The sequence below is a fragment of the Aquila chrysaetos genome, chromosome 18 (assembly GCF_900496995.4).
Source record: "Aquila chrysaetos chrysaetos chromosome 18, bAquChr1.4, whole genome shotgun sequence".
NCBI classification, from domain to species: Eukaryota; Metazoa; Chordata; class Aves; order Accipitriformes; family Accipitridae; genus Aquila; species Aquila chrysaetos.
Window position 1 is genome coordinate 18,242,456 of NC_044021.1, and position 27,330 is coordinate 18,269,785.

General features: G+C 52.7%; 1 protein-coding gene across 4 annotated transcripts; it reads right to left on the reverse strand.

Moving 5' to 3' along the window:
* Nucleotides 1-5,972: 5,972 nt before the first annotated feature.
* Nucleotides 5,973-26,818, reverse strand: TFAP2A (transcription factor AP-2 alpha). 4 transcript variants are annotated; one of them, XM_030041987.1, is made up of 7 exons: nucleotides 26,641-26,818; nucleotides 18,110-18,544; nucleotides 15,100-15,151; nucleotides 12,908-13,139; nucleotides 11,772-11,890; nucleotides 9,321-9,462; nucleotides 5,973-7,754 (listed from the first exon to the last, which is right to left on the reverse strand). In XM_030041987.1, exons 1-7 carry the CDS (start codon nucleotides 26,671-26,673, stop codon nucleotides 7,466-7,468), a joined length of 1,302 nt encoding a protein of 433 aa, XP_029897847.1. In that variant the 5' UTR covers nucleotides 26,674-26,818; the 3' UTR covers nucleotides 5,973-7,465. The 4 variants fall into 4 exon arrangements, with proteins under 4 accessions (XP_029897847.1, XP_029897846.1, XP_029897845.1 ...); XM_030041986.2 differs by lacking the exon at nucleotides 26,641-26,818 and adding an exon at nucleotides 23,245-23,459; XM_030041985.2 differs by lacking the exon at nucleotides 26,641-26,818 and adding an exon at nucleotides 20,872-21,342.
* Between the last annotated feature and the right edge of the window lie 512 nt (nucleotides 26,819-27,330).

The following is a 27,330-nucleotide window of genomic DNA, read 5'->3' on the forward strand; positions in this document are numbered from 1 at the left end:
TATCAACTATCCGGGAGACAGCCCACCCCACCCCCTCTTCTCCCAGCCTCTCCAAAAGTCTCGGGGATGGAGAGATAAATACACACGCCCATAAAGATAAATAGATAGATACGCACATACGCATGAACACCCATCGAGATAGATGCACGCACACCTCTACAGACAGCCACATCTCTACACACCGGCACACAGACAGGGAGAAAGGCGCCCTAGGTGAAAAACCTCCCCGGGTACAACAATGCGAACAAATAAACAGCCGGCCTCCGAGAGGGTCGTAGCAGCAGCCAGTTCTGCTGGAGGCTCCAGTTTCCCCAGCCCTTTCCCAGGAAACTTTCCAAAAGCAGCTGCAGCGAGGGACGGGGTGATCTCCATCCCCCCTACCAGGGCCCTGTCCAGGCTCTTCTGGAGACAGAAGGCAAAAACCTCAATCGCCCCTTTTCCATCTGATTTTCTTCCAAGCCACATCCACCTCCGGCTTTCTCTCCCTTTCCCCAGCTCCCTGCAAAACCCCATCCCTTCCAGCAGGATAGCTGCAAGCTCTCACAAGGGCACGGGGATGGGAAGAAGCCCCAGCAGCCAGCTTGCCAGCCCCCACCCCAAACACCAGCACCCCAGGAACAGCCCGCACCCAGGCCCTGTGGCAACGAGACACCCATCAGCTTCTGACCCGGGTCATCGACACCCATACTAAGAGCCACAGGCTCCAAAACCTGAGCATGGGTTGCAGGAGCTCCTTTTTAGCACTATGATAGTGTAGCTCGTTAGGCCTAATGAGGAAAGGAGCGCTGAGGCCAGGTGCAGACCCTGCCTTCCCCCCAGTGCTGCCCCACTGCCCTTCCCCTGCCTGGACGCAGCAGCCTGTGCCACAGCGTGGGGTGCCTGGGGGTGCCTCCCCCAGCTATCGTCCAAGCCGCCCTGTTTGCAGGGCAGGGAGATAATCTCTGTCACAGGAGAGGAATGGCCACAGCATCAGAGAGACAGGACAAGCACAGGGAGCAGCATCCAGCAGCAAGGGAGAGGGCAAGGAGGGCATGCTGGAGGGAGGGGAGGCTGCCTGCAGGCTTGAAAGGAGGGAGAAAGAGAGAAGGAAAGGAGGAAAGGGAACGCAGCTCTCCCTTTCTCCTGGCAGCTCCAAAAAATGTTCTGTTCTACAACCAGAAATGTGCCCCAAATATTTCACACCTCTGCTTCTTTATCCTCAGCTTTGGGGATCCGGGTGGATCGCACACAGAGAAGAGGGGGGCAACTGTGCCCAAAGCAGCGCCGAGGCATGAAGTTTTGCAGGATGAACAAGCGGGTAAGAACATAACCAAAAACATCGTGTAGAAGAAATATACATCCCTCAGCCTGTGAGTGTAACTGCACAGCCCACACTCCTGCTAGAAAACAACTCTCTATTCAGAGCCCCTGCATCTGCTTTCAATAGAGTATTACAAAGGGAATTAACTATACTACAGGCAACAACAGCAATGGGGCTTGAGAGCATCTCTGGATGGCGAAGGTCTTCGTGTAGATGCTGCAGATCTCCTATAGAAACTAGGATGTGTGTTTGTGCGTGCGCGCAGCACGCTCGAGCAACGACACGGTGAAATAGCTCGCACTTCGCACCCGGCACTCCTCCACCTTCCTGCCCCAAACACCAGATAAATTTCTTCCTCACCTAGGCTATGCTCTTCCAGTTTACCCTCCTTACCCTGGTTTGAAGGTGTCTGTGCAAACGAGCTCCGTGACTACAAACAGGACAATAACCATGGAGCTTAGAGTAACCTCAGGGCCCTGGTTTCGAGAGGGAGGGACTCACATACTTGCACGGGGAAACCACAGGCTTTGGGTGCTGGCACCTGCCTTGCAAAATCAGGGCCTAAAAGAAAAGTGCCACTGGGAACCAACGGGTCGCTCCCACCCTACCAGAAAGCTCTCGCCTGTCTGATTTCCACACTGTGAAAGTGTGGTGCTCAGTGAAGGTGCTCTAAACACTTCGTTGGCTAGATAAGAAATTTTGGCCCTCTGAGCCACCAAAGTTGAACTCGGCATCAGAGAGACATGACTACAGTGATTGTAAGAGGGAATAAAAGACCACAGATCTGTCACCTTTGTATCTACAGCACCAGGCACCAGACAGAGAGTTGCAGTTCAAGGACACAAACCTTTACCACCATCATAAGCTATATTTCTATTTACCCTGCCCGAAATATCAGCTGTTTCAGCCACCCAAGAAAGCCTAGAAACTTCAACTAGAAAGAAGAGAAACAAGCCTATTTTGCTATTCGGAAGCCAGTAAGGCTCCGCTAGTAATGGGTCATGACAGACTTTTACTTTTCCTCTGTTTCCAATCGCTTGCTTTAAACTACTTGTTTCGGGGAGTTTGGGGTTACTAAGCTAAATATTGCAAACAGAGAGGCTGCAACCTATGCAGAATAAATGATTTAGGAACTGGTCTTGGCTGATTTCTTTTTTCCTCCGTATTGGAGATAAAAAGAAGGAACACGTTCTAGTAATCCCTGCTCATTTTCACGGCCATTCTTGCACCTGTAACTCAAATAATGAAGCCATTTGTTATTTATATTGCACTTTCCCCTCTATTCTAGATTTCTAATGATCTGACCCTATTTTATGGCCCTGACAAAGCCTGAAACCAGTGTGGACTTCCAATAATTGAACGATATAGGGAAAAATCTTTAGCTGGAATGAAGCAGATGTTAGCTTCATGCAGTCCCCTAACTTGATTATTCTTTGGACACGTTAGACAAGCATTAGTGATTGATAATGACGCTAATTAACCCCTTTCCTTTCCAAAACAGCAAACCAATGCCAGCAGGATTCTGCAAACACCACACACAAAGTACAGTGTATATCAATATCCGTTCAAAGTGGATCGGTGACACAACTTCATTGCCCAGCGCTCAACAAAAATCTTCTGCCGCCGACGCCGAACCGGCTCCAAATCCAATCTAAGAGTTAACTGCTCCCACTGCTTGCAGGGCAGGGAGCAGAGACAGAGCCCTTCGATTCAGAAAAGGTGCACGGGACAGAATCAGAGGCACCATTTATTTTTTACACTCCCGACCTTTCGTGTTTGATTATAGAGCCGATTTAAATCACTCTGCCCTCACTAGCTGGGACGGGCGTCGCGTTGCTCCCCGTCGGAAGGGCGCTTGTTATTTTAGCCACACTTTGCGAACGCGAGGGCTGATGCTCTGGGAATCTGGTCTGGGCTGAGACATGCACGTACCGAGGAGGGAAAGGGAAGTGCACATTCTGGAATTTAAATGCGAGGCAGAAGACGAGTAAACAAACAAGGAGCTGATCTGATTACGCAGTCGAATTTATCATGGACAATAAAGAAATCGCCTTTAAATGTAAGGGTTTGGATAAATGAATACTCCTAGCAAGTGAATAAAATGTATTCAATTAACTAAAAACCTCGTGCACTTCTGAACTGAAGTGGAATCGACTGTAATTGATTTATTTGAAACCAGAGGTTAAGGACTGAATTAGCTAAGTACAACTGGGTATTTCAAGCCACTGACTTCTCAAATGTCAAATCCCTTCTATTTTAAATATTATTTCAGCTGCGGGGCATTGCTGTCCTGATGGCTGTTCCACCAGTTAAATCTCAAATTATATTAATATTCGATTTTTGGAGGGTGGGGTGAATTACGGTACAAAGAGGAGGGCTGTCCTTGTTCATGGTGAAAGAGCACCGAGCTGTTTTTTGGTTCACATGTAGGAATTAGCTTAGCATGGCAGCAATGGTCTAACATTCAGCCACCGCTCACCCTCATTTCAGCCAATCTGGGGGAAAAAAATAACAGATTTTTGTTTAGTGTATAAAAGCATGACCTAGAATTTCACTGCTGCGCCTTGATCACAACGTTAAAAATGCATCCAAAGAACGCTAAAGTAATTAGCACGTTTTAGTAACTGCATATTGGTCACAGCAGAAGAGGCTGAACCGAAGCTAGTCTGATTTCCATTATCGCCTGTAAAATCCTTCCTTAGAAATAATAGTAATAAAGAAATCTATGCAAGGTCATTTCATTTCTGTTTTCTGGTGGCTTGCTAATGCAGCAGCAGGATACTTAAAATGCACTCTCCTAGCATAAAGTAGCTAATTATATCTTTAAAACATTATTTATTATGACCTTATAATGTTCTAGCATAAGACTGCTTTATACATTGCCCAGTACAAAACGATTATATGGAGTACAGGTTTCAAAAAGTAACAAGCATCTGTAAATCCAGATATGAATGAATGGTATTTAATAAGATTGTTTTCGTTTAAAAATGAGTATTTATGTGTTGCTGTAGAAAGAGCAGCAATGTATTGCTGTTTATGAATGCTATTGTGCCTGAGGTTAGGATCCCACACACAATCTGAGATGCAGCCAAGAAAAACAGCCCTGATAGACAATGCTTCACTTCACCTGCTACAATACTGTGCATTTCATTTATGTCAAGAATATGTACAGTTAGGGTTCATTCACCTCATTATTTTGTTACATCTACTTTACAGTTAACCAGTCTCTCTTGGAAATAATAAATAACTGTTTTTAAAACAATTGCAGCTTTGCATTCAAAAGATCCACTTTCAATTTATAGGAAAAAAATATTCACCATTTTTATAAACTGGCTGGCTCTCGAAAATAGAATTTAGACTCCACCAACTCTCTTTCTGCTTGGCAAGATTGATTTTACACTGCCTTCCATAAGTAGATTACCAAAGCAAAATGAAACATCTTGGGCTTTATCTAATGCTTTGCTTCACCAGCCCTACCAAACGTCAAAATATATGAGCAAATGTTAATTCTCTTTGCAGCTTTATTGTAAACACCTCCCTCTTAACCTCCTCAATTTCTGCCTGAACAAAAAGGGGAAAAAAGGAGAGGGAGAGAGAGGGGGGGGGAGAGAGAGACTCAGGGAGGGAAGGAAAGAGAGAAAAATCAGCCACCAACACCAAAATATCATCAGCACTTAAAGGAGACCATCTCTTTAAAATGCCTTTACATTCTAAACTGCATTAGCCTCCCTTCCTATGATATAATATAATCCAGCCTGATCCTGACTTCACCTACCCCCTGGGCCAAAGAAAACAGATTCAAAGTCTGAATTCTCACGTTTTTACAGCCCATCTTCAAGACATACACTCCATTATTTTTTTTTTAAGCAAACTGCCCTGTTTTACAACTGGTTTCCACAAGAAGCAACTCAAGATAAAAATTTCAGTCCCTTATAAACTGACACAACCGTCTCAAAATGTCAATCTGTGCATTCCACTAAAACACGAACCATCAATCAGAAATAATCTGTCTCCTGCAAGATTTCACTAAAGTTCACAACCGTGAGATGATTTTGCTGGCATCGACTATGGAGCTTTTCTTTTTTCTTGAGGGGGAGGGAGCGCCCGGCTCTGATTCACCAGTATATAATTTTTTTCATAGCACCTAATTTTCAGTATTTGCTCGGTAATGATTCTTTTTAAAACATCGTTCTCAAGATAATGTTTTTTTTTAATCTCCGCTCTCCGTTAGGACAACTACAGGTACAAAATTTTATAGGCTTATAATTCTGCGTGCTATATATAAACATAAATAAAAACCTAGAGGTCAACATAAATAAAATAAAACTTTATTTTTTAAATAAAATTATGTTTTGGTTAAAGAAAAGATAGTGTGTCATTTTGTTAGTAGTACAGACAATTTTTTATCCAAAAGAATACATTGTGCTTTATTGTGTCATTTGTCTGAATACAGACTCAGTGGAATATCTAAATGATACCCTGCTCTGAACTCCAAGTTGAAAGTAAGTTTTTATTATACTTGAGGGAAACAATGGGTTCAGCTGCTTATTGCAAGGAGCAATTGTCAAGGGAGAGTTAAACTCAATTACTGTAACCATACTGAATAAAAAATACTGCCAAGAACAAAAATACGCCTGGGTAAAGACAGCCACTGAATAAAAAAATCGACATAAAGCGTATCAAATATTTATTTATCTGGGCAACAAAGGACTATGATACATTGATAGGCATGGAAACTACTGCCGGCACAACTCAATACAATACAACTATAACTGCTTCCAATATGGCCAGTGGAAATACAGGATACCAGGTGGTCCCGAATGTTTGAAGTTCTTTGGAAAAAAAAAAAAAAAAAAAGAAAAAAAGGAGAAAAAGAAAAACAAAAGAAAGGGAGAAAGAAAAAAAAAAGAGGGGGGGAGGAAAGAAAAGCTGAATCTTGTTTTAAAAGACAATATTAATTTATTGCTCTGATGGTGCTTTCGGGAGAAGGACAGTGGATGAAAATATTTTCTTCTTTCATTTTCCACAACACATAAGGGTTGTAAAACCACTAACATGTTTAAAAACCTTGCCAGGGTCCAACATCACTTTATTTTATCTTCAATGAGAAACTAAATGTCATACTAATTATATATAAAAATTCATGGTTTTTTATTTGTTCAGCTGCTTCATTGTCGCCTTTAACATGCTACAACAGGGCTAAAAATGATGAATCCCAGAGAAAAACCCCCAAAAAACCTCTGATATCTAAATAAGTACCATGAACCACATGATGAACTAAGAGGGGAAGATTTAAAACCCACTAAACAAGAGGTAAACGAGATCACCAGATAAATAAAAAAAGGCTTAAAACAGACTCACCATATTTACAATTCCCATTAAATTACACATAAATAAATATATACATACATGAACACTGATTCCCTTATATAATAACCGTGAATCGTGTTGCAATAGAAAGTTCAAGTTGGTCGCTTTACCTTGGACAGGAAAAAGTTCTACAACTGAAGATATGACATGGAACTGCTTGTGTTTTGTGTTCAAGTTTATTCACAATACTGATAAAATGTCATCAGTCCTTTTTGCCTTTTGTTTGTTTGCTGTTGCTGTTGTAATTTTTTCGCTTTTTTTTTCATTTTTAATATGGCTACAATCTTAACTGAAGTTTATGTAAGGGAAGGTGGTGATTCAGTCCGGTGAAGCTCATAGAATTTTTTAAGTATTATTTATTTCTTTTTGGTTTTTTTTTATTTTTTTTATATATTTTTAGAAAAAAAGTCCTTTTCTTTTTTTGTTTTGTTTTTGTTTTTTTTTTCCTCCTTTTGTTTTATTTAAAAAAAAGTTCACAAACTCAAGACAGAACTTTTTTTCTTTGCTGGCTCCGTCCCCCTGTTCTGTTCTCTTAGGCTCCAAACTGGGGTAAAACGATGGTGGCAGAGGGGAGAGGGGGGGAAGTTAAGAGGGAGCAAATGGAAATGTGGATGCTGGGAAGGGGTGTGGGGAGAGGGCAGAGCTGTCCCGCAGAGTCAGAGAACAGGATTGGCAGAAGGACGCTCATTCGGTTGCTGTAGCCTGGGGTGCTGGGTGCAGGGGAGAGGGAGGAGGGAGATGAATGGATCGATGGGCCACGAGGGGGAAGGGAGAGGAGTTGGGGGGGGGGGATCCTCACTTTCGGTGCTTCTCCTCTTTGTCGCCGCTTTTGGTGCTGTTGTCTGTGTGGCTGTTGGGATTGTTGCTGAGGTACATTTTGTCCATGGCCTTGAGCGCCTCGGTGAGATAGTTCTGCAGGGCGGTGACGGCAGCGCACACTGCCGGGCTCCCGAAGCCGTGCGAGATGAGGTTGAAGTGGGTCAGGCAGCTCTGGATGCCCGGCTCCAAAATGGGGTTGGGCCGCGAGTTCCCCAGGGGAGATCGGTCCTGAGCCAGCAGGTCGGTGAACTCTTTACAGATCTGTCTGTAGCACAAATGGAGCAGAGAGACAGAGGGAGGGAGGCAGGGAGGGAGGGGAAGAGAGAGGGGGAGAAATGAACCATCACTGGCGGCGGCAAAGCCTGTGCATGCTCCCTGCTAGATTACACAAGCCCCTGGATCAAGGGGGCTGCTGCCCCCGAGCGCACACGCGCTCTCCCGCCTCCCCCTCTCCTCTCGACACGTCCTTCCCCCTAATTCTCAACACTTCCCCGGCACGCACAAACCTCTTCCCTCCGCCTCGCGTGCACACACGACTGCGCGCACGCATCACGCCCCGGCCAACACGCAGACAAATAACAGGCACGCAGATACACACGCCTCCCGCCTAACCCCGCCGACCTCCGTGTCGCAGCCCCCCACACCCTCCCCACAAACACACGTCCCTGCCCAGCTGGGTTTTGGAGCAGACACGCAGTTTAAAGTTCCCCAGCAGGGCGGAAGGGAATAGATGGGGTGCGATATCCAAAGGGAGGTTCGGGGATTTATCCGCGTCTTGGAAGACGCTTTGTTGTGGAACCGGAGAGAGGCACAGGCCTCTTCCTTCACAAGGCTAAAATACGCCTGTGTGTCGGGAAGAAAGAGCGAGGGCAGAGAGGGGAATCGAGGCTTTAAATTAGGGTATTCGGAAACATTTATGTATGTACATCTATATCTCCAAATCCAAAGGGACCTTCCCACAGAGGGGAAGGCTGACGCTAACTGGGGTCTGGAAATTTCCTTCCAAGGAGGTGGGAAGAGAGGATACGAGGGCACGGTGCAGAAGTTAGGTTATATCATCCACTCACTGCACAAATGGTTGGGGAAATAACACACCTTATAGCAAGAGAGCTCAGAGGCGTGTTGAAACAGTTTGTATTCTAAAACCCACGTTAATGTCTTCCAGCCATAAAGCGGCTCCCATCTTCTGCCTGCGCCCTCTGGCACTGTGCCCTTTGGTGACACCTCCATTGGTAATTAAGGGCTACTAAACAGCCCTTTTAATTTCCACCAAACATATCAAAAAATTCATTTTCTTTTCACGCACCACCTGGAAGTCTAGGCAGCCCCACCAATGATAAACTCCGCTAGCATTTTAACTGCGTACAGATTGTCATTTAAAATATATTTTTAATATCCCTATATTCACTAAGTAACAGAGCTGCTTAGGCAGAAAGAACCATTGCCGATTTTAATGAACTGAAATCAGTTTAATGTGCCAGTTTTATTTTACTGTCAATGGGAAGCCTTCCCCTTCTACCTAAATTGATAAGCTAAGTGAAAAGGCCGGGAAAATGTTTTGCTCTAAAGAATCACTGCTTTTTCTTTAACTAAACATACACCCACAATTTTCACAACTCGCTCTCAAGGTAATCCGCACAAACTGACTTGATGGAAACCAAGCTGGGTTACAGAGGTCTCCTATAGCAGGAGGGCAAATACACCCCCTCACAATTTGCAAAACCATCAACCACTGGCTATGTGGCAAACGCTCACAAATAAAAGCCCCAAACCCGGGTTTGTCGCCCTCCCCTCACTTCTGAGCAACATGCCAGAAAGGTAAATATCTTACTTTGTAGCTAGAAGCATGTTTTTTCTTGTGACTTGCTCGTTTGGATCGGAATGTTGTCGGTTGAGAAATTCAGCTACTGCTTTGGCAGGAAATTCTGTCTCACAAACGTACCCAAAATCTCTAGCGAGATGTACTGCTTCTCCTGAAAAGGGAGGCAGAGGTGGGGATGGGGGGGGGGGGGGGAAACACACAGCTCATCAGTACACATCGCACAGAGGCAAAAATCCATTAGAAAAAAAAGCACTACATTCTACTTGGGCTTTTCTTCTAAAAGGCTTGGACTTATTTTCTTTGAAAAAGGTAGGGTAAGAAATGCTAATCACATCTTATCTTGCAGGAGTTTTCTTTGCTTCAGTTGAGGGCAATGCAAATGTGTATTTTCATGACAATCGTTACAAGTGAAATCTCGCATAAGAATTTTTTAAAGTTTACACTGACTAACAGATACTTCTAGACAGGCAGGCTCCATCCACCTATAATGTGTGCTTAGATTTACATATCCATACCTATACACAGCCATTTACGTACATTTCATTCACAGCTATTTACTCTGGAAATGTTTGTTTGCCTCAGCCACGTCTCTATATTCTTTTGCAATGCATCAATGATTAATATTGATCATAATTACTCCTAGAGCTCTTCTAAATAAAATGCATTAAACAGCTAAGTGTTTAAAATTTAACTTGATCGCATATAATTATATGTTCACCCCCAAACGATTAACCATGAGAATTTTAGGGTCATTCCACCGAGTCTGTCTGTTTTGTTGATTTTCAAATCTTTGGTTTTAATTTCCTGAACCAGTTGGTTTTTACTGCAGGGCTTCCTGCCATTAGCTCTAGCTCCGGAAGAACGCATGCGCCAATTAGAGCTTCAAAGCCTCAGTCCAGTGAGCTTGTTTCCATAAAATGGAGCGGATCATAAACAATAACAGTACTCTAGAAACTGCCTCATCGCTACAGGACTCAAAGACCCAGCAATGTTTATACTATCATCCCCCCAAAATTAGCCACCATCGCCGAGTTATCTGGAGATCCGGCCTCCGGTTTTGTTTTTTTTTTTTAAAAATCATTCTTTTAAAGCCATTGTATGTGAAAGCCAAACAGAACAATAGATTACCATAAAACCTTCTCCATATTCATTAACATCACAAATAATGTTAAGCGTCTACCAAATCTAGACTTTTTACAAGTTTTCCCCTCGTGATTTTTTACTACAGCGTGTCGATGCAATTGCAAAGCCTTTTCAAAAACACGAAGACGCAGTAATTTTCATGCAGTATAAATATAGTGCGGCCACTAATCCTGATGTTTAAAAAAAATGACGCTTGGCATTGCACAGCGCTTCTTTCCCCGACCCTTTGAACATGAAACATTTCTCGCAGAATGCGAAGCAACGACAAAACAAAGCAACAAATTCCCTCCTACACAACCAAACTTAAGCTAAACCTGTGCCGTCCGGGCTGAGCTTAAAAGCGCTTTGCAGACTGAACCGGTCTAAAATGCAGTCAAACCCGTAAGTGAGGGGAAAGGAGGAGGATCTATTTACTGGCCTTGGGCTTACTTTGTGCCAGTGTGACACGGCAACTGCTTCAAAACTAAATGACTGCAAACTCTTGAGCTTCCCGCCTCCCGGTTCTGACAACACAGGGCGTCCCAAGGTGTTAAAAGTAAGTCGCACCTTTTCTGGCCAGAGCAAAATAGAGGAGAACGATATAGACAAGGGAACACGTGTTCTGAAAATGAGAACCAAAAGGGAGTGGGGGGTGGTGGTGGTGCAACTTTGAGGCTTTCAGGACACCATTAATTCATGGCTGAGGTCAAGGATTCCCAAATTAATTCAGGAAGTAATGGTCACGCATTTCTCAAATGCAGATGTCAGAAAACTTAAATGATTTACTGTTATGTGGCTGCGGGCTGGGCGGGAGAACAAACTTAAAGTAGCTGCAGTTTCTGACAATTAAAATTGCTTGGTTGTCCACCTGTGGCAGGACGGCAGTGAAGCATTAGAGGCTCTGCTCCCCGTACCTTCCAGCTTGACACTCAGGGGTCTCTTAGGGGCTGAGCCCCCGTTCGCAGGGATCCTTCCCATGCTGCTCCCAATGAGATCCGCTTACTTTGGGGAGGGATTACTCACTTGAACGAGGGAGCAAGATGGGGCCCTGAAAACATCTAGCTCAGAGACTTAAAAGCAAATGAATGGTAGAATGCAATCCTGAGTCTGCAGGACTCACAGGAGCCAGTTTCAGGTCAAAAAAAAAAAGCAAAGGCACACAATTAACATTTTTTTTTCTGAGGCACAGAAAATAACACCCTTCCAATTTCCAACAAGCGGCACTGACTTGGCGGGGGGGGGGGAACCCAAACAACCCAACACCAAGTCTTCACCCGTTAGGCAAAACCAACAGGCACATTTTCCAAACGAGCCCTCGCGGCTCTTTGAGTCACTTACCCTCCACGAGCGACGTGAGCAAAGTAACGTTAGCAGCTTTACGCCTCCCGGCTGGCAGGTTTAATCCTATTTTGTCCAGTTTCTCCCTCAGAGATCTCCCTCCGTTTTTCGACTTCGCCCTGCTCCGCACAGAAAGGCATTGAGAAACGGGGCTGGCTGGGGGCACCCGCTCCCACCCCCACGGATCACCCCCCCCGTGGAGGGGAGTAAAGGGCTTGGGGTGAGTGGGACGTGGCTGGCGGGGGGCTGAAGAGGCAGTGTTGCTGAAAGCTGAGTCTCGGGCCTAGGGATGGGGCTTTGGATGGCTCCATGCCTGGGGAACGGGGGCCCTCACTAAGGCCCGGATCAGCCCCCGGGGCCGGCGGGGGGCTCTGGGCCCGTCTGGACCCCCGAGGCCGCCACCTGAGCTCCCACGGTGCCACGGACCCCGGGGGCAGCTTCTCCCCACAGCCCCCCCCCCGGGGGCAGCGGCACAGGCCGATGTGCAAGGTCGGCAGCCCCCGTTACCGCCACGGAGCATCGCTGCCCTCACGCTAATCCCCCCCCCTGCGGCCCATCCGCGCCTTTTCGGCAGGGCCGGACCGAGCCGGGCCGTGGAGGTGGGAGCTGGCTTAATTAATCCTGGATGTTATTCCCCCGCCCGGGCGCTGCGTAATTGCCTGGGTGAGGTCACGGGCCGCGGGCGGCAGGGTGGGTGCCCGCGGCGAGGCGCCTGACGGTCACCTCCCCGCTCCGGTGTGCGTGTGTGTGTGGTGGTGGTGGTGGGGGGGGGTTCACCGCCGTGACGGGACAGCGTGGCCGTGACACGCACACGCTGCGCCGTGCCGAGCCCCCTGCCCTCGGCCCAGGCACGGAGGGGGGGGGGGGGGGGGCGCACAAGGCAGCGCGTTGCCATGGCTACAAGCGCGCGCGCCCCCCCCCCCCCCCGCCACCACAGCCTCGCAGCGCTGCCCCGGCGGCCGCGCGTGCCCCGACCCCTAGCGGCGGGCGCCGCGCGCGCCCCCCCCCCCCCCACCCCGCGTGGGCTCCCGTCCTCCTCCTCCTCCTCCTCCTCCTTCCCTCCCGCCCGGCCCGGCCCGGCGGCAGCGGGCGTTATCGGGCTCCAGCCCGCCTCCCGCGTTCCCCCCGCCCCTCACCTCCGGAGCACTCCGCCCAGCAGGGAGGCGTTGAGGCACTCGGGCGGCGAGAGGCGTCTCTGCACTTCCGCCACCGTGACCTTGTACTTGGAGGTGGAGCTGAGCAGCGAGAGGCGGCCCGGCACCGAGCAGAAGACCTCGTTGGGGTTCACCACCCCGCCGAAGAGCGTGTCCTTGTTGATGGGGATGGAGGAGACGGCGTTGTTGTTAGACTTGGAGAGGGACACGGGGCCTGCAGGGAGGGAGGAGCAGGGAGGTGAGGGTGAGGAGCCGGGCGGGGAGGTGGGGGGGGGGGGGGGGGGAAAGGCCGCCGGCGGGCAACCCCAGCCGCTCGCCGCGGCCGGCCCCGGCCCCGCACCGCCTACGGGGCAGGAGGGGGGCAGCGGGGGGTTGGGGGGGGGGGGGCTTGCGGGGGGGTGGGCAGGCGAGGGTAGGGCGGCCGGCGGGGGCAGCCCTCCGCTCGCCGGTGGGGGAGCGGGGAGAGAGCGGGACAACCCTCGACCCGCAGCAACGGCATTAAAACAGAACCCGGCGGCCACCCGCCCTGCCCTGCCCGTCGAGGGGGGGGGGGGGGGGGGGCAGCTGGCTGTCGGTTAAAGCACGTCAGTACCGGCCGTGTTGGACGTCACGGGCAAGGCCGGCCCGCAACGGGTGTCGCGGAGGGCAGGCGGTGCCCGGGGGAGCGACAGCACCGGCGGGCCGGGCCTCAGCGCCGCGCTCGGGTACCGGTACCGGCGCCGGCTCCCCCCCCCTCTCCCTCCGGGGACGGCGACGGTCCGCCCCCCCCCCCCCGCCGCCTCTCCAGCGCACAACTTTTGACGTGGGAAAACGGTAACGCGGCGAGGAGCCGGCAGGCGTGCGCACCGCCGGTACCCGGCGCCGGTCGCTCCCCAAAATACAGCCCGGTCCCTCCCCCGGGCGGCTTTCCCCCCCCCCAGCCCCGCCCGGCGGAGAGGGGCCGGGCCGTGCCGCCGGTCGGCTCCCGGTGGCCGGGTCCGCCGCAGGGCGGGCGGTCGCCTTCCCTTCCTTCGTCCTCCGCCCCGAGCCCGCCGGTCTTCGCGGGCGCAGCCCAGCCGAGCGGGGGGCTCCCTCCGTTTTGGATAGATCGCTTGTGACATTAATAGCTCTGGGAAGGCTAATAGATACAACAGGAGTTAAACGAACTCTTGAGATTACTAATAAAAGAGCCAATTATCATGTCGACTTGGAAAGAGCATCTCTTAAGATTTATCCCTTGCACATCTAATTTGACGTGACAAAGGCTTTACAGACGGGGGGGGGGGGGTGAAACTTGGAGCTCGCTGGCCGTGCAGCCGTTAGGGTTAGAGAGGAGAGCGGCTCTGCTCGGCACCTTGCGCCGGTGGCGGCCGGGGTACCCAAATTCCCGGCGGCTGCACAGCAGTGGCACCCCTCGGAGCAGGCAGGAGCTAGCTACGCCTTCAGCCCCCAACAGCAGGCGTTCCTCCCAACAGCAGCTCCCTACAGGGGATCCGAACGCAAACCAGTCGCTTTCCACCGCGAACCTCCTTTGCAAACTGCCCCGTGCCACCTTTCCCAATCCTTCGGTCGTCCGAAGGAAGACGGGAAAAGAAAATTGAGCGTAAACGCGCCATAAATATTTTGCACCGTTTGGGACCAGCTTCCAAGCAATTCAATTCCAAGTGGAGCAAGCACACAAAGCCAACGAAAACCAAACCGCCCTGACCGACAGACATCAGTTTCCAGAAACTCGCCCTTTGCTCTCCAACAGCCCACCTCATCACCACCGTCATTTCAATAAGAAAACCCGAAGAAGGAGGAACAACGTTTTCTCTTTCACAGCCCAGTTTACCAACAACGATTAAACCCCGCCGCTCAGCCAGATGCATGGGGCAAACCATGAAACCGAATTGTTCGCTAATGCACTAAATTACCGGCTCGGATTTTCTAGATCATCTGCTAACATTTTTCCTCGTTAACGACAACAATAATTAAAATACCCGGCAAACGTGGCCATTTAAGAGGGCGGATTTCAACCCGCATCGCCCGTTTTCTTTCTCAGCCTCCAACCTTTTGGCCAACAGTACGTGCCAGAGGAAGGAGCCCGGGGCCGGGGGGGTGGGGGTGGGGGGGGGGGAGGCCGGGTAAGTCGTCCCTGCGAGCAGTCCCCAGCCTGTGACGACATGTTTGGTATGCGCAAGGAAACGGCTTACCTTTCTTAATTACAGTTTGGTCTGGGATGTTAATACCGGGGTCTTCTACGTGCTGCAACAAAAGGAACAGGCAGGGATGTAAATGTACAACCACAACAAAAGGCAGGGAGGGCCGGGGTGGGATGGGGTGCGGGAGAAGTTGTGTCCCCCCCCTCCCTGGGCACGGTGCGGGGAGGGAAACAAGAGATCCGGCGGTGGAGACGGGCTTTGGGGGGGGATTTCCTTTATCGGGAGGAATCCTGCTTCCCTCCCCGCTCTTCCCCCGTTCCCCAAGAAATAGAAAAAAAAAAAACAAAACACCCCCCCACGCCCAGGGCTTGCCCGGCTGAGCCCGGCACCTGAGCGGCCCCCAGCTTCTCTGTGGGCTCCCTCCCCTTCCCTCCCTTCCCTTCCCGGGAAACAGCCCCTGCCCGGCCCGGCCCTTCCCCGCCGCTGCTCCCGCTCCCGCGCCCGCGGGAGGGAAAGCACAAAGGAGCGGGGACCGGTGCGGTGCCGGGGGGGGGGGGGGGTGGCCCACGCACCCCACGCGGCCCCGGGCTCCCCCACTATTGTCCCCTCGCAGGTTCCGCGGTGGCGGCTACAGCTGGGGTTCGCGCGGCGGAGTCACGACGTGATTAGAAAGTCAAATGAAATCATGTTTTCTAATTCCAAAAACTGACAGGCAATATAATGTCTGGCTGTGTTTACAAATTAACACCAGTGCTGCTGAGATAGAAGATTTCGCAATCGTTACAAAACCCAGGCATTACCATTTAAAAAACTATTACTTCCTTCTCTAGTCTTTGTCCAACAATAATACTGATTCTAACATTTTCCATTCTGTCTTGGATTTATGCTCCTGTTAATTGTGCCTGATCTCAATGATTCCGGGTGGATGGTACTAAGTTGCTTTATTACAGGTTTTATTATACTCAATGCTCTCATTTGTAACTTGCCTAAAGTGCTTCTGGATTTAAGTATAATTAAATTGAGAAATGTTCAGAAATGACTACTGCTGCAGTTCTTGTGTTTTAACTATATGGGGAAATATGATCCCTTTATGCATGCACCCTAAACCCATAAAGTAAATGTAGTGTGGCATAATACTTTTATTTGTGTTATTTCTACACATATTCCATACAGGGAGGACTGTTAAGTTTAAAATCCCACAGAGATATTTATGATTAAATAATTTTCACCGTCTACTTGATTTTCTTAAATATTCAGCGGTCGTTTTTATTAAAGGTTAACTGTTGCAGCAACGGAAAAATTCAAAAACGACCTTTTCCCGACCCAGATTTCTGCAAAGGATTTTTTTTTTTTTTTTTGCATAACTAGATAAAATACTCTTAAAAGATACATCCTCTTATTTTTATGCTTTCCTTCATGCAGCCTGCTGATTCAGTTTTACAGAGAGAAGAAAAAAAAAAATTGGCTGGGCTGGTTTAAGGATTTAAACCAGATGGCATTTGGTTTTCACGAAGTATAGCAATGCTATTAATTCATAGATCTGCAGAGGAGGCTTCCCGAATCAGCCCACTGCCACGGAGCACAATTGAGGAGAGGGAGAATTCAAGAGAACATTTCAGGTCATGTTCCTCCTACAGCAATCAGGGGCTTGCAGTCAACAAATTAGTTTATTCTTACTATTGCCTCCATGTTATTTTATATCAAGATTAAAGAATCGACCTGCTTTTAACGGATCCAAATTGCTTACTAAATCCTCCACTTTGGGAAACGTATGCGTTTATTGCAAAACTGCTAAACATAACCAGCAATTTTCTGTGGCTAATTTAGCCAGATGAGGGCTGTAATAAATTCACTATTTTCCCCGAGTATAATTTACAAAAGATTTCAAAATGACCCCCAAAAATAGGTAAGTTCATCTGAACATTATCCTTGCAACACGAAACTGTACTCATTAAACTGTCAGCGAATATATTGTTGTAATATTTGATCCTGTAATTTGGGATGGCATTTCAGCAAAAATCACATCCAGATACCACAGTTCCCTCCTCCTCTTTCCTCCTGCAAGTCGAGCAGCTTCAGTCCCCCAGCATGAGCTCTGTGGGCTTTAATAAATTTATTGCCATGTTCTAATTCCATTTTCGGGGAGAAACTCAGAAAGATGAACTTTGATCACAACCTATCACATTGCATAAGGCCACTTTCCTAACCGAACAATAGCCCCGGCTTGCTTTGTAAATAGCCCGTGCGCTAATGTCATGCTTAATTAGGAATCATTTTTTAATCCGTATTTATCGATAACAGAATTAGGTTCCCCAAATAATGCACCCTCCAATAGGCTCCCAACATTTAATTTAATAGAGGGTGTAGCAGGTCTGCCTCGAATTTGATAACCTATAGCTAATGATTTATGAGGTCATCCCTTTGCAACGAAAAGAAGGCGGCAGCGTTTTAGTATACCTCTTTGCTGATTTGTCAATTAATTCCTTTAGAGAAGAGGATCTGCCCGTACCCTCTTACAACTTTGGATGTCGTTATCCCGTATGCCAATTCTGTAATCACGGGAAACCGATTTTTCCTTCTTAGGCCACTTTCACCCACTTTTTTTTTTTTTTTTTTTCCTTCCCCCTTTACGTTTGCCTGGGAGGACATTTAATGAGATCTCGCGTTTCAGACTCGTGTTTTTCCCAAGGCAGCGAGAAATCCCCAAATGCACGGCCCTGTGGTGATATTATATATTCTTCCAATCGTAACAGCTTATTGTCATTGAGGAGGAAAGATATTGTTAACGATGACAGTAATTTGATTTATTTATATTTTAGCGGGCACGTTAGCGGGGAGGCGTCGCGCAGGGATGAGCCGAGAGAACCTATTGTTCTAGGTGGGGGCTTCGCCTTTCTCGGGGGGGGGTGTCTCATCTTCCCTCCCCCTTTTTTGGGGGGGGGGGGGGGGGGGGGTGGGGGTGTCCCCCTCCCTCCCCCCGAAGTTCAGCTCCCGCGGGGAGGGGGAAAGAGGGGCAAGCGGGCCCCGGGAGGGGTGAGGGTGGGGGGGGCCCTTTGCTTACCGGCACGTCCTCGATGGCGTGGGGGATGGAGTGGAGGGGCAGGTCGGCCAGCCCCGAGCCCAGCCCGTGCGGGGCGTGCAGCAGGTCGTCGTGCCGCCGGTAGTCCCTGCGTGGGTCGAGCCCCGAAAGCTGGTGGGGCAAACCCCGGTGCGTGTGGAGCAACCCCGTCTCCTGGCTCTGCCTCTGTCCCGGCCATCCTGGGTGCTGGGGCTGCGGCTGGGCATGGAGGGGGTTGAGGCTGTAGGGGTCGTTCACGTGGGAGTAGGGGTCCTGAGACTGGGGGTAGATGGGTTGGTAAGGGGGGGGGAAGTAGGGGGGCTGGAAGTCGGCGTTGGGGGTGTGGGAGAGCGGCGGGGCGCTGGTGTAGGGAGACTGACCCACGGTCCCCAACTGGGGTAGCCGGGCTGTCCCGTTGCTGGTACTGTCGTGGCGCTCCTGAGGGGGGGGGGGCGAGAGGAGGGGAGGGAGGGAGGAGGGGGAGGGGGAAGGAGGGGGAGAAAAGAAAAACAAAGATAAAATCAAACTGTTTCTCCTCAAAATCGGCTTGCGAATTTCACCTATCGGGCAAAGATGGGCAATTCGTCCGCTCCGAGGCGGAGAAGAGCAGATGTGGGGGTTTCTCTGCCTCCGATTTCCCTTCGCACACAATTAAGAGGCAGTCTCGCTTTTTAAACAATAATAATAATAATAACGGCAATAATGATAACAGCAACAACGGCAATAATTATAACAGGACTGCTTATAATAATTAATAAAACATTGCGGCGATACAGCGTGGATTCCCAACAGATCGCGCCCCGGCATTTCAGGAGCGGGTATTTCCCGCAAATAAAAAGAATAATTCATAAGCGGGCATTATTAAAATAATAATTCTACCGCGACCCCAAATCCTCCCACCGGCCCTGGGCAGAACCGAGCCAAATACTGTCGCCGGGATTACCGATAACGCATCCCAAGAAAACCCTGGAAAATCCAAGCCCACTGCCATTTTGTTACCAGAAGACGCCGAAATAGGCTCAAAACAAACCGCTCCGTTCCCCCCGCGAGTTTTACAAATGTTTCGGGGAGAAGGCACTGCCACCGTCCCCCACCTACGGGGAGAGCCGACCCGGTGCCCGGCCGAGCTCCCCGCTCGCCAGCGGGCGATTTCCGAGCGGAGGGCGCGGCGGCGGCCCGGGCACCGGGGAAGCGGAGGAATTCGCCGGGCATCCGGGGGGAGAGCCGGACAACCGACGGGCGAGAGGCACCGAAATGCTCCCGGGCGTTTCGGTACGGCTCTGCCGGCTTCCCGCAGCCGGGCAGAAGAGCTCACAGGTATGTCCGGGGAAAAAGGCATGGCCTCCACGCAGGAGGAGGATTTAAGGGAAAGAGCCACGATCCCGAAAAAGGGAAACGAGAAAGCTGAAAATATCCCGTTTGCAGGTGGCAAAGGGAAGAAATCGAAGCGGTAAGGTCCAAGCAAAGCCTTTTGCCGTTCGCTCGAAGCAGACAAAAAAAAAGGGGGGGGGGGGCAGAAAAAAGAAAGAGAAGGGGGGGGGGGGGAGGTAACCCACCGAATTTATAAAAATGAAGGAAAGGAAAAAAGCCCTCTCCGGAAAGCTGGGTGCGAAACCCCGACCGCCACCGCCACCGCCGACAACAATAGCAACACCCAGCACACACCAGACCCCCTCCGAGAGAAACGGGAAGCAACTCACCATAGCCGAAAAACTGTGTACTAACATCTGCGAAGAGTCGGGGGTTACAAGTCAAGGTAGAAAAAAAAAAAAAAAAAAAAAAAAAAAAAAAGAAGGCAGAGGAAAGGGACCGGCGGAGCGCGCAGCCCCCGGCGGAGCCCCGCGGGTGCGGGCGCGGCGCGGGCGCGGAGGGAGCGCGGCCGGAGCCCGGCGCTAGGCGCGGGCGGCGGGACCGGGGCGCCGGGGCTGCTCCTGCACCGCGGGCGCGCCACTATAATCCATCAGAACTTGCACCGATCTCTGCTGCCCTTCATCGGGTGTTGCCAAGGCGAGCTCTCTATCCTGGCGTGGTGTGAGGAGTCAAAGTTGGTTGCTTTTTTTTTTTTTTTTTGCCTTTTTTTTTTTGTTTTGAGCTTTTTTTTTTTTGCCTTTTTTTGGTTTTGTTTTTAGCGTGTGTATGTTTGTTTCTTAATCCTTTTTTTTTTTTTCCTCTGTCTCTTTCTTTCTTTTTCTCCTTTGACTTAGCTGCTGCTTCACTTGAGCTCCTAATAACAGATCTGCTGCCTTCCTGGAGACTCCTAATAGCAGATATTCATGACTATTAATATTACACGAACACTTAATAAGGGAAGAATGGCTGGAAATCGAGCGTGAAGCGAGAAGGCAACTCAAGGCAGAGCCTGTTCTAAATGACGTCCATTGAATGAAGAATCAGTGTATCTAATCAGAGATGGGGGAGAGGGAGAGAGAGACAAAAAGGGAGAGAGAGGGAGCGGGAGAGAGAGAGAGGGGGGACATGCTGCTGCGTCTGACGAATCACAGGAAAGGGGCAACATTTTAAAAGGTTGCAGGGCATGCAAAAGTGAAAGAGAAAGAGATCCGGAGAGAGGGAGAGGGTGGGAGCCGGGAGGGGGGGTGCGGAGGGAGGCGGGGGGGGGGGGAAGTGGGGGGGGGGGGGGGAGACGGGCAGAAGGAGAGAGGGGAGGGGGCGCGGGATCCCCCCTTCCTCCCCTTCCCTTCCCCTCCCTTCCCCCCCCTGCCGCCGCCTCCCCCTGCCCCCAGCCCCGCGGTCCTTCGCGGGCGCACCTCGGGCTGCGGCTGCTGCGCGTAGCCGGCCTCAAAGCCCAGGGAGAAGAGCGGCTGCTGGCTCCCCGCTTGGCTCTTGCCGCCCTCGGCCCCGCCGCCGCCGCCTTTGCGCGGGGTGGGCTCCGCGGGGCCGCCCGCCGCCGCCGCCCCGTCCATGCCTCGACGGCGCCCCGCCGAGGGGCTCCCCGCGCCGCTGCCCCCGCGGCGGCCGCCCCGCGCCGCCGAGCCGGCTCGCCTCCGTGCCCCGCGTCCCGGAAACCGGCTGGGAAAGTTTTTTTTGGGTGTCTCCCCTTCTGGGTGTCAGCCCTCCTCCTCCTCCTCCTCCTCCTCCTCCTCCGGTTCGAGCCCAGCGCCGAGGTCGGCGGGCGCCCGGGGCGGCGGCGGCGGCGGCGGGGCGGGGGGTTGGTGGTGGGGGGCTGGGGAGCCCAAGGAGCATCCGCCGGGCTCCCCTCGGCCCCCCTCTCGGAGGATCCGGGAAAAGACGGGGGGAAAAGGCAGGAGGCGGCGAGGCGGGGAAGGAAGGAGGGCGGGAGGGACGCGGGGGGGGGAGAGGGAGCCGGGAAAAGAGGCAAGGCGAGCGCTTCTCCCGGCCCAGACAAGCCGGGGCTCCGGCGCAACCCGTCGGACTGGCTGTGCAACTCCCAAACAACTCCCTCAGACAGGCACGGCACGGCTCGGCTCGGCTCGGCTCCGCTCGCCGCCGCTGCCCCGCCGCAGCCTCCGCGCCGCCGGTGCCCGGCCCCGCGCTCCGCCCGCCTGCTCCCGGCCCCCCGGGCGCTGAGCGCGGCTTGCCGGGCTTTTATTCCGCTTGGGTTTTTTTTTTTCCTTTTTCTTTTAAAGGCAGGTCCTATCCCCGTCAGGGTACAGCCACCCTCTTTTCCATCCTCTCTACGAGTCACCTCGCATCCGCTCCCGAGGAAAACACGGAGAGCCAACCGCACGGGCACGCAGGAAAGCCGGCGGGCTCCGGCGGAGCGGCCGCTGCCTCCCTCCGTGTTTGGTAGCACCTCGGTGCAAAGTCCCATTAGCGTAAGGCAACAAAAGCCATTTGCGATGAAATCCACACGCTCGCACGTGTGCGCACTTGGAACACCGATCCCGGGGGGAGGGAGGGGGAGAGACACGCTTTCCTCCCGAAATCCAGCCGAGGAATATATATATTATTTTTTTCCGGCTTAAAAAAAAATTAATCGCCCCGACACCTCATTCCTAGAAATCAAGCATCCGCCAGCGAGTGGATCTAAGAGCTCAGCTCCCGCACAGGGAGACAGCTTTATCCCAAACTCCTCCATCCGGGACTAAACCACCAAATCGTTTAGTCGGCGGTGAGTCTGGCGAGTCCTCGGTCCCTTTCCCAAGCATCGCCCAAAGCAGCGGCAGGGTCGGCTGGGAGCGTGCCCCCCACCCCCCCACCGCCCCAGACATGCATGTCGGCAAGGCTCCGCCGAGGCTGGGGGGACCTTCCCGCGTGGGTCACGACCAAATAACTGCGTTCATTTGCGAAGTGGAGTCCTTTATTGCGCGGTTGAAACGCACTGCACAGGCAACTTTTGCGAAACGGGACAATAGTATTCGTTGGTTTGAGACTAGGCATGGGTCCTGGGCATCGCTCTTCTTTTTCCTCTTCTCCTCCTTTTTGTCAGATTAAAAGACACTCGCCTCTTTCTAAAAATATGGATGCACACGCAGACACCGAGAGAGATGCACGCATACGATCTGTGCTGAACGGCTCCAAAACCAAATTAGGCGGATTTTGATTTTTTTTCAAGCGGTTAAAATGTTATTGCTCAAAGCCGTGGGAGTGTGGCCCTGAAAATTAGGAGGCTGGTGGAACACCGCTCCCAAACCCGTGATTTCAGTTCGGCAGCTGACCCCTGCAAATTTGTGCAGCGCGGTATAATCAACCCGCAGCTACACCGAAAAGGTTGAATTTAAGCGTCGGTCCTGAGCCAATTTATTGGGATGCCTCGGGTACCTGGCGTGTAAGAATAATTCTCTTCCCTTTGTCTCTTTGCCCTTTCATTCATTCATTCATTCAGCCGTCCATTCATTCAGCCATCCATCCATCCAGCCAGCCAGCCATATGGATGAGTGTAGCATCCTACAGAGCCTTATCTACGGAGGATCTACCTATAGACCAGACTGCTGCTGGATCCTGTTTGCCTTTCCTCACACACTTCCGACAAAGCCGGCTTTCCACAAGCCCCGAAGTTCCTGGGGAAGGACCCCAGCCCCTCTCCAGCTGCAGGACCGCAAGGAAGCCTGGAAGGAGCAGAAGTTTTCCTAAACGAAATTGAGAGACGGAGGGATGCTGCAGGCTCCCGCTCGCAGCTGCGGGGCCGGGGCTCTGCCCCGGCCGGGGGAAGCGCTTACCTCACATTCCTCATACTTGATATTATCCGTCAGTTTCCAAAGCATTTTCATGGATTGGCGTGAGAGAAAGAGAGAGAGAGAGAGGATTTGGTTCTCCCTGCCTTTCCCTACGGCGGCGGCGGCGCCGGGCGGCGTGGGGAGCGGGGCTGGCGGAGGCTGTGCAGCGCTCCCGTCCGCGCTCGGAGATCTCCCTCTAATGGTGGAAACTTTTCCCTTTTCCAGCTCTTTACCCACCGCCTAATCGCCTCATTAGCATATCAACAACAGCCCAATTGCTCGCCAGCACAACAACCTGCAGCGATGGACACAGGTAGAAAGGACCCACGAGCAAAAAGAACAAAAAAAAAAGAAGAAGAAGAGGGAAAAAAAAAAAAAAAGGCTTTCTCTAACCCGCCGAGCCCCGGCGCGGGGGGGGGGACGGGGGGGCGGGGGGCAGCGGGCCCTGCCTGCCTGCCTGCCTGCGGGCGGGCGAGCGGGGCTCGCCGGCAGCCTCTCCCCCCGCGCCTCTGCCTGCCAGCGGGGAGGAAAGTGGCCAGCGAAATCAAAGAGGCGACTGTCCCTTCACCAGCAGAGTTTGGGGCTAGCCATGAAGCCACCCCCTATTTTTGGGTTGGGTTTTTTTTTTCCCCCCTTTTTAATTTTTTTCCACGGGGTTTAAAGAAACCAAAGCGAGGAGAAACGAGACTCGGGTCTTGCTCTAACGAGGTTATTGTCTGCGGAGGCTTCTGTTGCCCTCTGGATTTGATTTGATCTTTCTGGTGGATATTTGAAAAGATGCTTTCTTTTGCAAACTATTTTGTTCCTCTCGGCTCTGTTGGCTATTGGTCTTCAAAAAAAAAAAAATACCAACACAAAAAAACAACCCAAACAAACCCAACATAACCTCCCAGATAGAAGTGGGCGAGCGGTAATGTGAATGCAGCAGGAGCCAAAAAGTCTTTTGCAAGCACTTGAGCGAAGGGACAAAACAATGACCATAATAAAACTTTGGTACTTTCTTAGGTGGAGCGCTTCGTTTGCTTAACAATGTGCCGCTGAGCGAGCGCTCAGCCCGCCCTCCTGGGGGGCTGCTTTTCCACCCTTCCCTTCTTTTATTCCCCCGGGTGCCCAGGCACCGAAAGGCTTCCTTTTTCCCCGATTTTTTTCTTTTTTTCTCCCACTGATCCCGCGCCGCTCCTAACGGCGAGGCACCCTCCTCTCCGTGGGGCCGGCGTGTCGGGCCTGGCGCGGGTCCCCACGCCTGCCGGCCCGCCAGAGCCGGGCATCCCCGCGGGGGGAGGGCTGCCCTGCCGCTCCCCAAAACTTCCCTCTGCCAACCGCAAAACCTGCCCTGTCGGCCCGGGAGACCCTCCCGAGGGCAACTCTCGACGTCGGGGGAAAATTTACTGCCTCCAGGAGCAAACGGTCCCTCCACTCGGCGGGGGACACGCAGTGGGCTCTCGGGGGGTGGGGGGGAGCCGGCACACGCGTCCCCACGCCGGGAAGGGCGGCAAAGCCTCCAGGCTCCCGGGCCTGCTCCTTCACACACACACACATCTATATCCCCAAAACGGATTTTTTTTTTTTTTCTTTCCCCTTCCCCCCTCCTCCACCCCCCGATGCTCTTTTTCACCAGCGCTTTTGTCTGCAAGTGGCAGGAGAGTAAATTGTTGTTTTTACTCCCATTGAGGTTCAAATGGAGCTGGCAGATTAAGCCTAGTTAATGCCCCCGGGGGGGGGGACGAGATGAGAAAAAGAGGAGGGGAGGAGGGTAACAAAGGGGCCCACCGTCCCTTAGAGCCGTCCTGGCGGAGCCGGGCCGGCCGGGAGAGTCTCCCACCCGGGACAGCCTCCCACCCGCGGCCGCCCAGGACTCCCGTGGGCCAAAGGCCCGGCCCTCGTCCCTCCTCTCCCCCGGGCCCGGGCCGGCTGGGGTTGCAGGGACAAGAGAGGAGGGGGTGGCTTTCCCCAGGAGACCCTCAGGGGCAGCAGGAGGAGGCTCTTGCGCGTCCGCGGAGGGTCCGCCCGGCCCGGCCCCTCCGGCCAGGCACGGCGGGGGGGGGGGGGGGAAGGGGGCGCAGCGCCAGGGAGCCGGAGCAAGGAGGACCGGGGTGTAAGGAAAAGTCGGGAATAGATTTCAAGGCAGATAGCCCGTAAGTGCGATTACATAACAGTTGACTTCAGTGCAAAAAAAAAATTTTTAAAAATCCTCTTTTGATCGCTTCTCCGCACCGACCTGATAAAAAGACGCCAGTTCTAACCGTAAAAATAATTAAAAAGATACTTTTGTTTACTGCATTTTCTTCCCTTTTTTTTTTTTCCAGACGACTTACTACTACAAAAAAAAAAAAAAAAAAAAATTGAATAAGGCAGTCCGGAGAAAGACTTAGTCGAAAGATTTGAAAAGTTGGGAGCAGAAAAAGAAGCTAGGCTCCCGTCTTGAACTGGACTGTCCTGGGGAAAAAAAACAACAACAACAACAAAAAAAAAAACAACAACAAAAAAAAAAACCCCAAAAAACCAACAAAAAAACAAAACACCAAACAAATAAAAAACCCAACTCGTTCTCGGTAATAAAAGCCCGGGTGTTTGAACAGGACGGTTCGTCTTCCCTTTCATTAGCCGGCAAACCGCGGCGATCCGGCCCGAGCGGGCGGACATCAGGGCGCTGCAGGGATTTCCAAGTGTCTCCCGGTTTGGGAGCCGCCGTAACTCCACACGTGTCGGCTCGCCCGTGGCGCGGGTGGGTCCCCCCGGGTCCGCGGGGCTGGGCGAGGCCCCGGCCGGCCGCGTTTTTTCCCCGCCTGGCCGCTTTCGCTGGTGGGTGCCGCTTCTCCCTTCAGCTCATCCCCGCGGGAGGGCTTTCCACGGGCGCTCCCGGCGCGTCTGCTGCCGGCTGGGACCCGGCAGCGTTATTTTTCCACGGGACGGCCTCGGGTGGGAGCTCACAGCCGCCTTTCAGCCCCCCGCGGCCCGTCCCCGAAGCGCGGAGGGCCCACGCCGCGCGGTCCCGGGCCCTGCCCCGCGTGGGGGCCCGGCGCCCTCCGGGGGCAGCCCCGGGGCTCCGCGGCGGGACGGCCTCCGCCAGCCCCGGGCTGATGGACGGCAGGCGGACACAGGCCGCCCTTCTCCGGCCCACGCTGCCGGGCGGCTCACCCCCGGGCCGGGACACCCCCGGCGGCGGCGGCGGAGCAGCCCTCGCCCCTCCCGGCCCCGACCCCGGCCCGCCGCTCTCTACCTGTTGCGGCCGGGGGCAGCTCCCAGCACGGGGAGCCGCAAAATCTCCAACCCCAGCGCCAGGTTTGCCCCCGCTCCCCCCCGGCCCGTCACCTTTCCCGCTCCAGCCCTACCTCCCGTCCCAAAATAACAATACCCCCTTCCCCCCCCCCCCCCCCCAGGGCAGGAGGGTCGCCTTACCTGCCAGTCCCCCATTTTGGCAAGGATAGACATCCTGGCTGCGGGCTCCGGATCCCCGGGTCCCTGCTGGTCATGGACTGCGAGGGCAAAGCCACCCGCCCGGGATGCCTGTGGGTAAATCCTCCCCTTACCTGCGCCGGGACTCTCTCACCTGGCCATAAAGAGCTGGGTGCTCCCTGCCCGCGCCTGCGCGCTGCCTCCGCGCTGCCTGCGCGCTGCCCCCCGCCACCGCACTCCCACGGCGCCCCAGCCCGGCCCCGCCGTGTCCCGTCCCCCCCCTCCCCGGGGCTGCACCGCCGCCGGCCCCCGGGGAGCCTCCCGGGCATGCCCCCGGGCGCGATGCGGCCGCCAGCTTCGCTGCCCCGCTGCTCCCCCCAACGCCGAGCGGGGGGCAGCTCTGCCCGCCCGGGTGCCTGCGGCCGGGGTGGGGACGGGCGACCCCCCCCCCATCCTCACCTCCCGCGGGGCGGGGGGCCCGTAGGTTTCCTCGGGGGCGAGTTGCCAGCGAGTGCGTGCTCGTAGCGGCGATAATAATAGTAGTAGCAATAATAATTGCTAATAATAGCAGCAGCAGCCCAAAAAGACAAAGCACCGGGGGGGGGGGGGGGGCTGACCTAGCCCAAGTGGGTATCGGAGGCGCTGCAAGTGGCCGGGGGAGTCCAGGGGGAAACAAAGGTCCCCTCCCCAAGT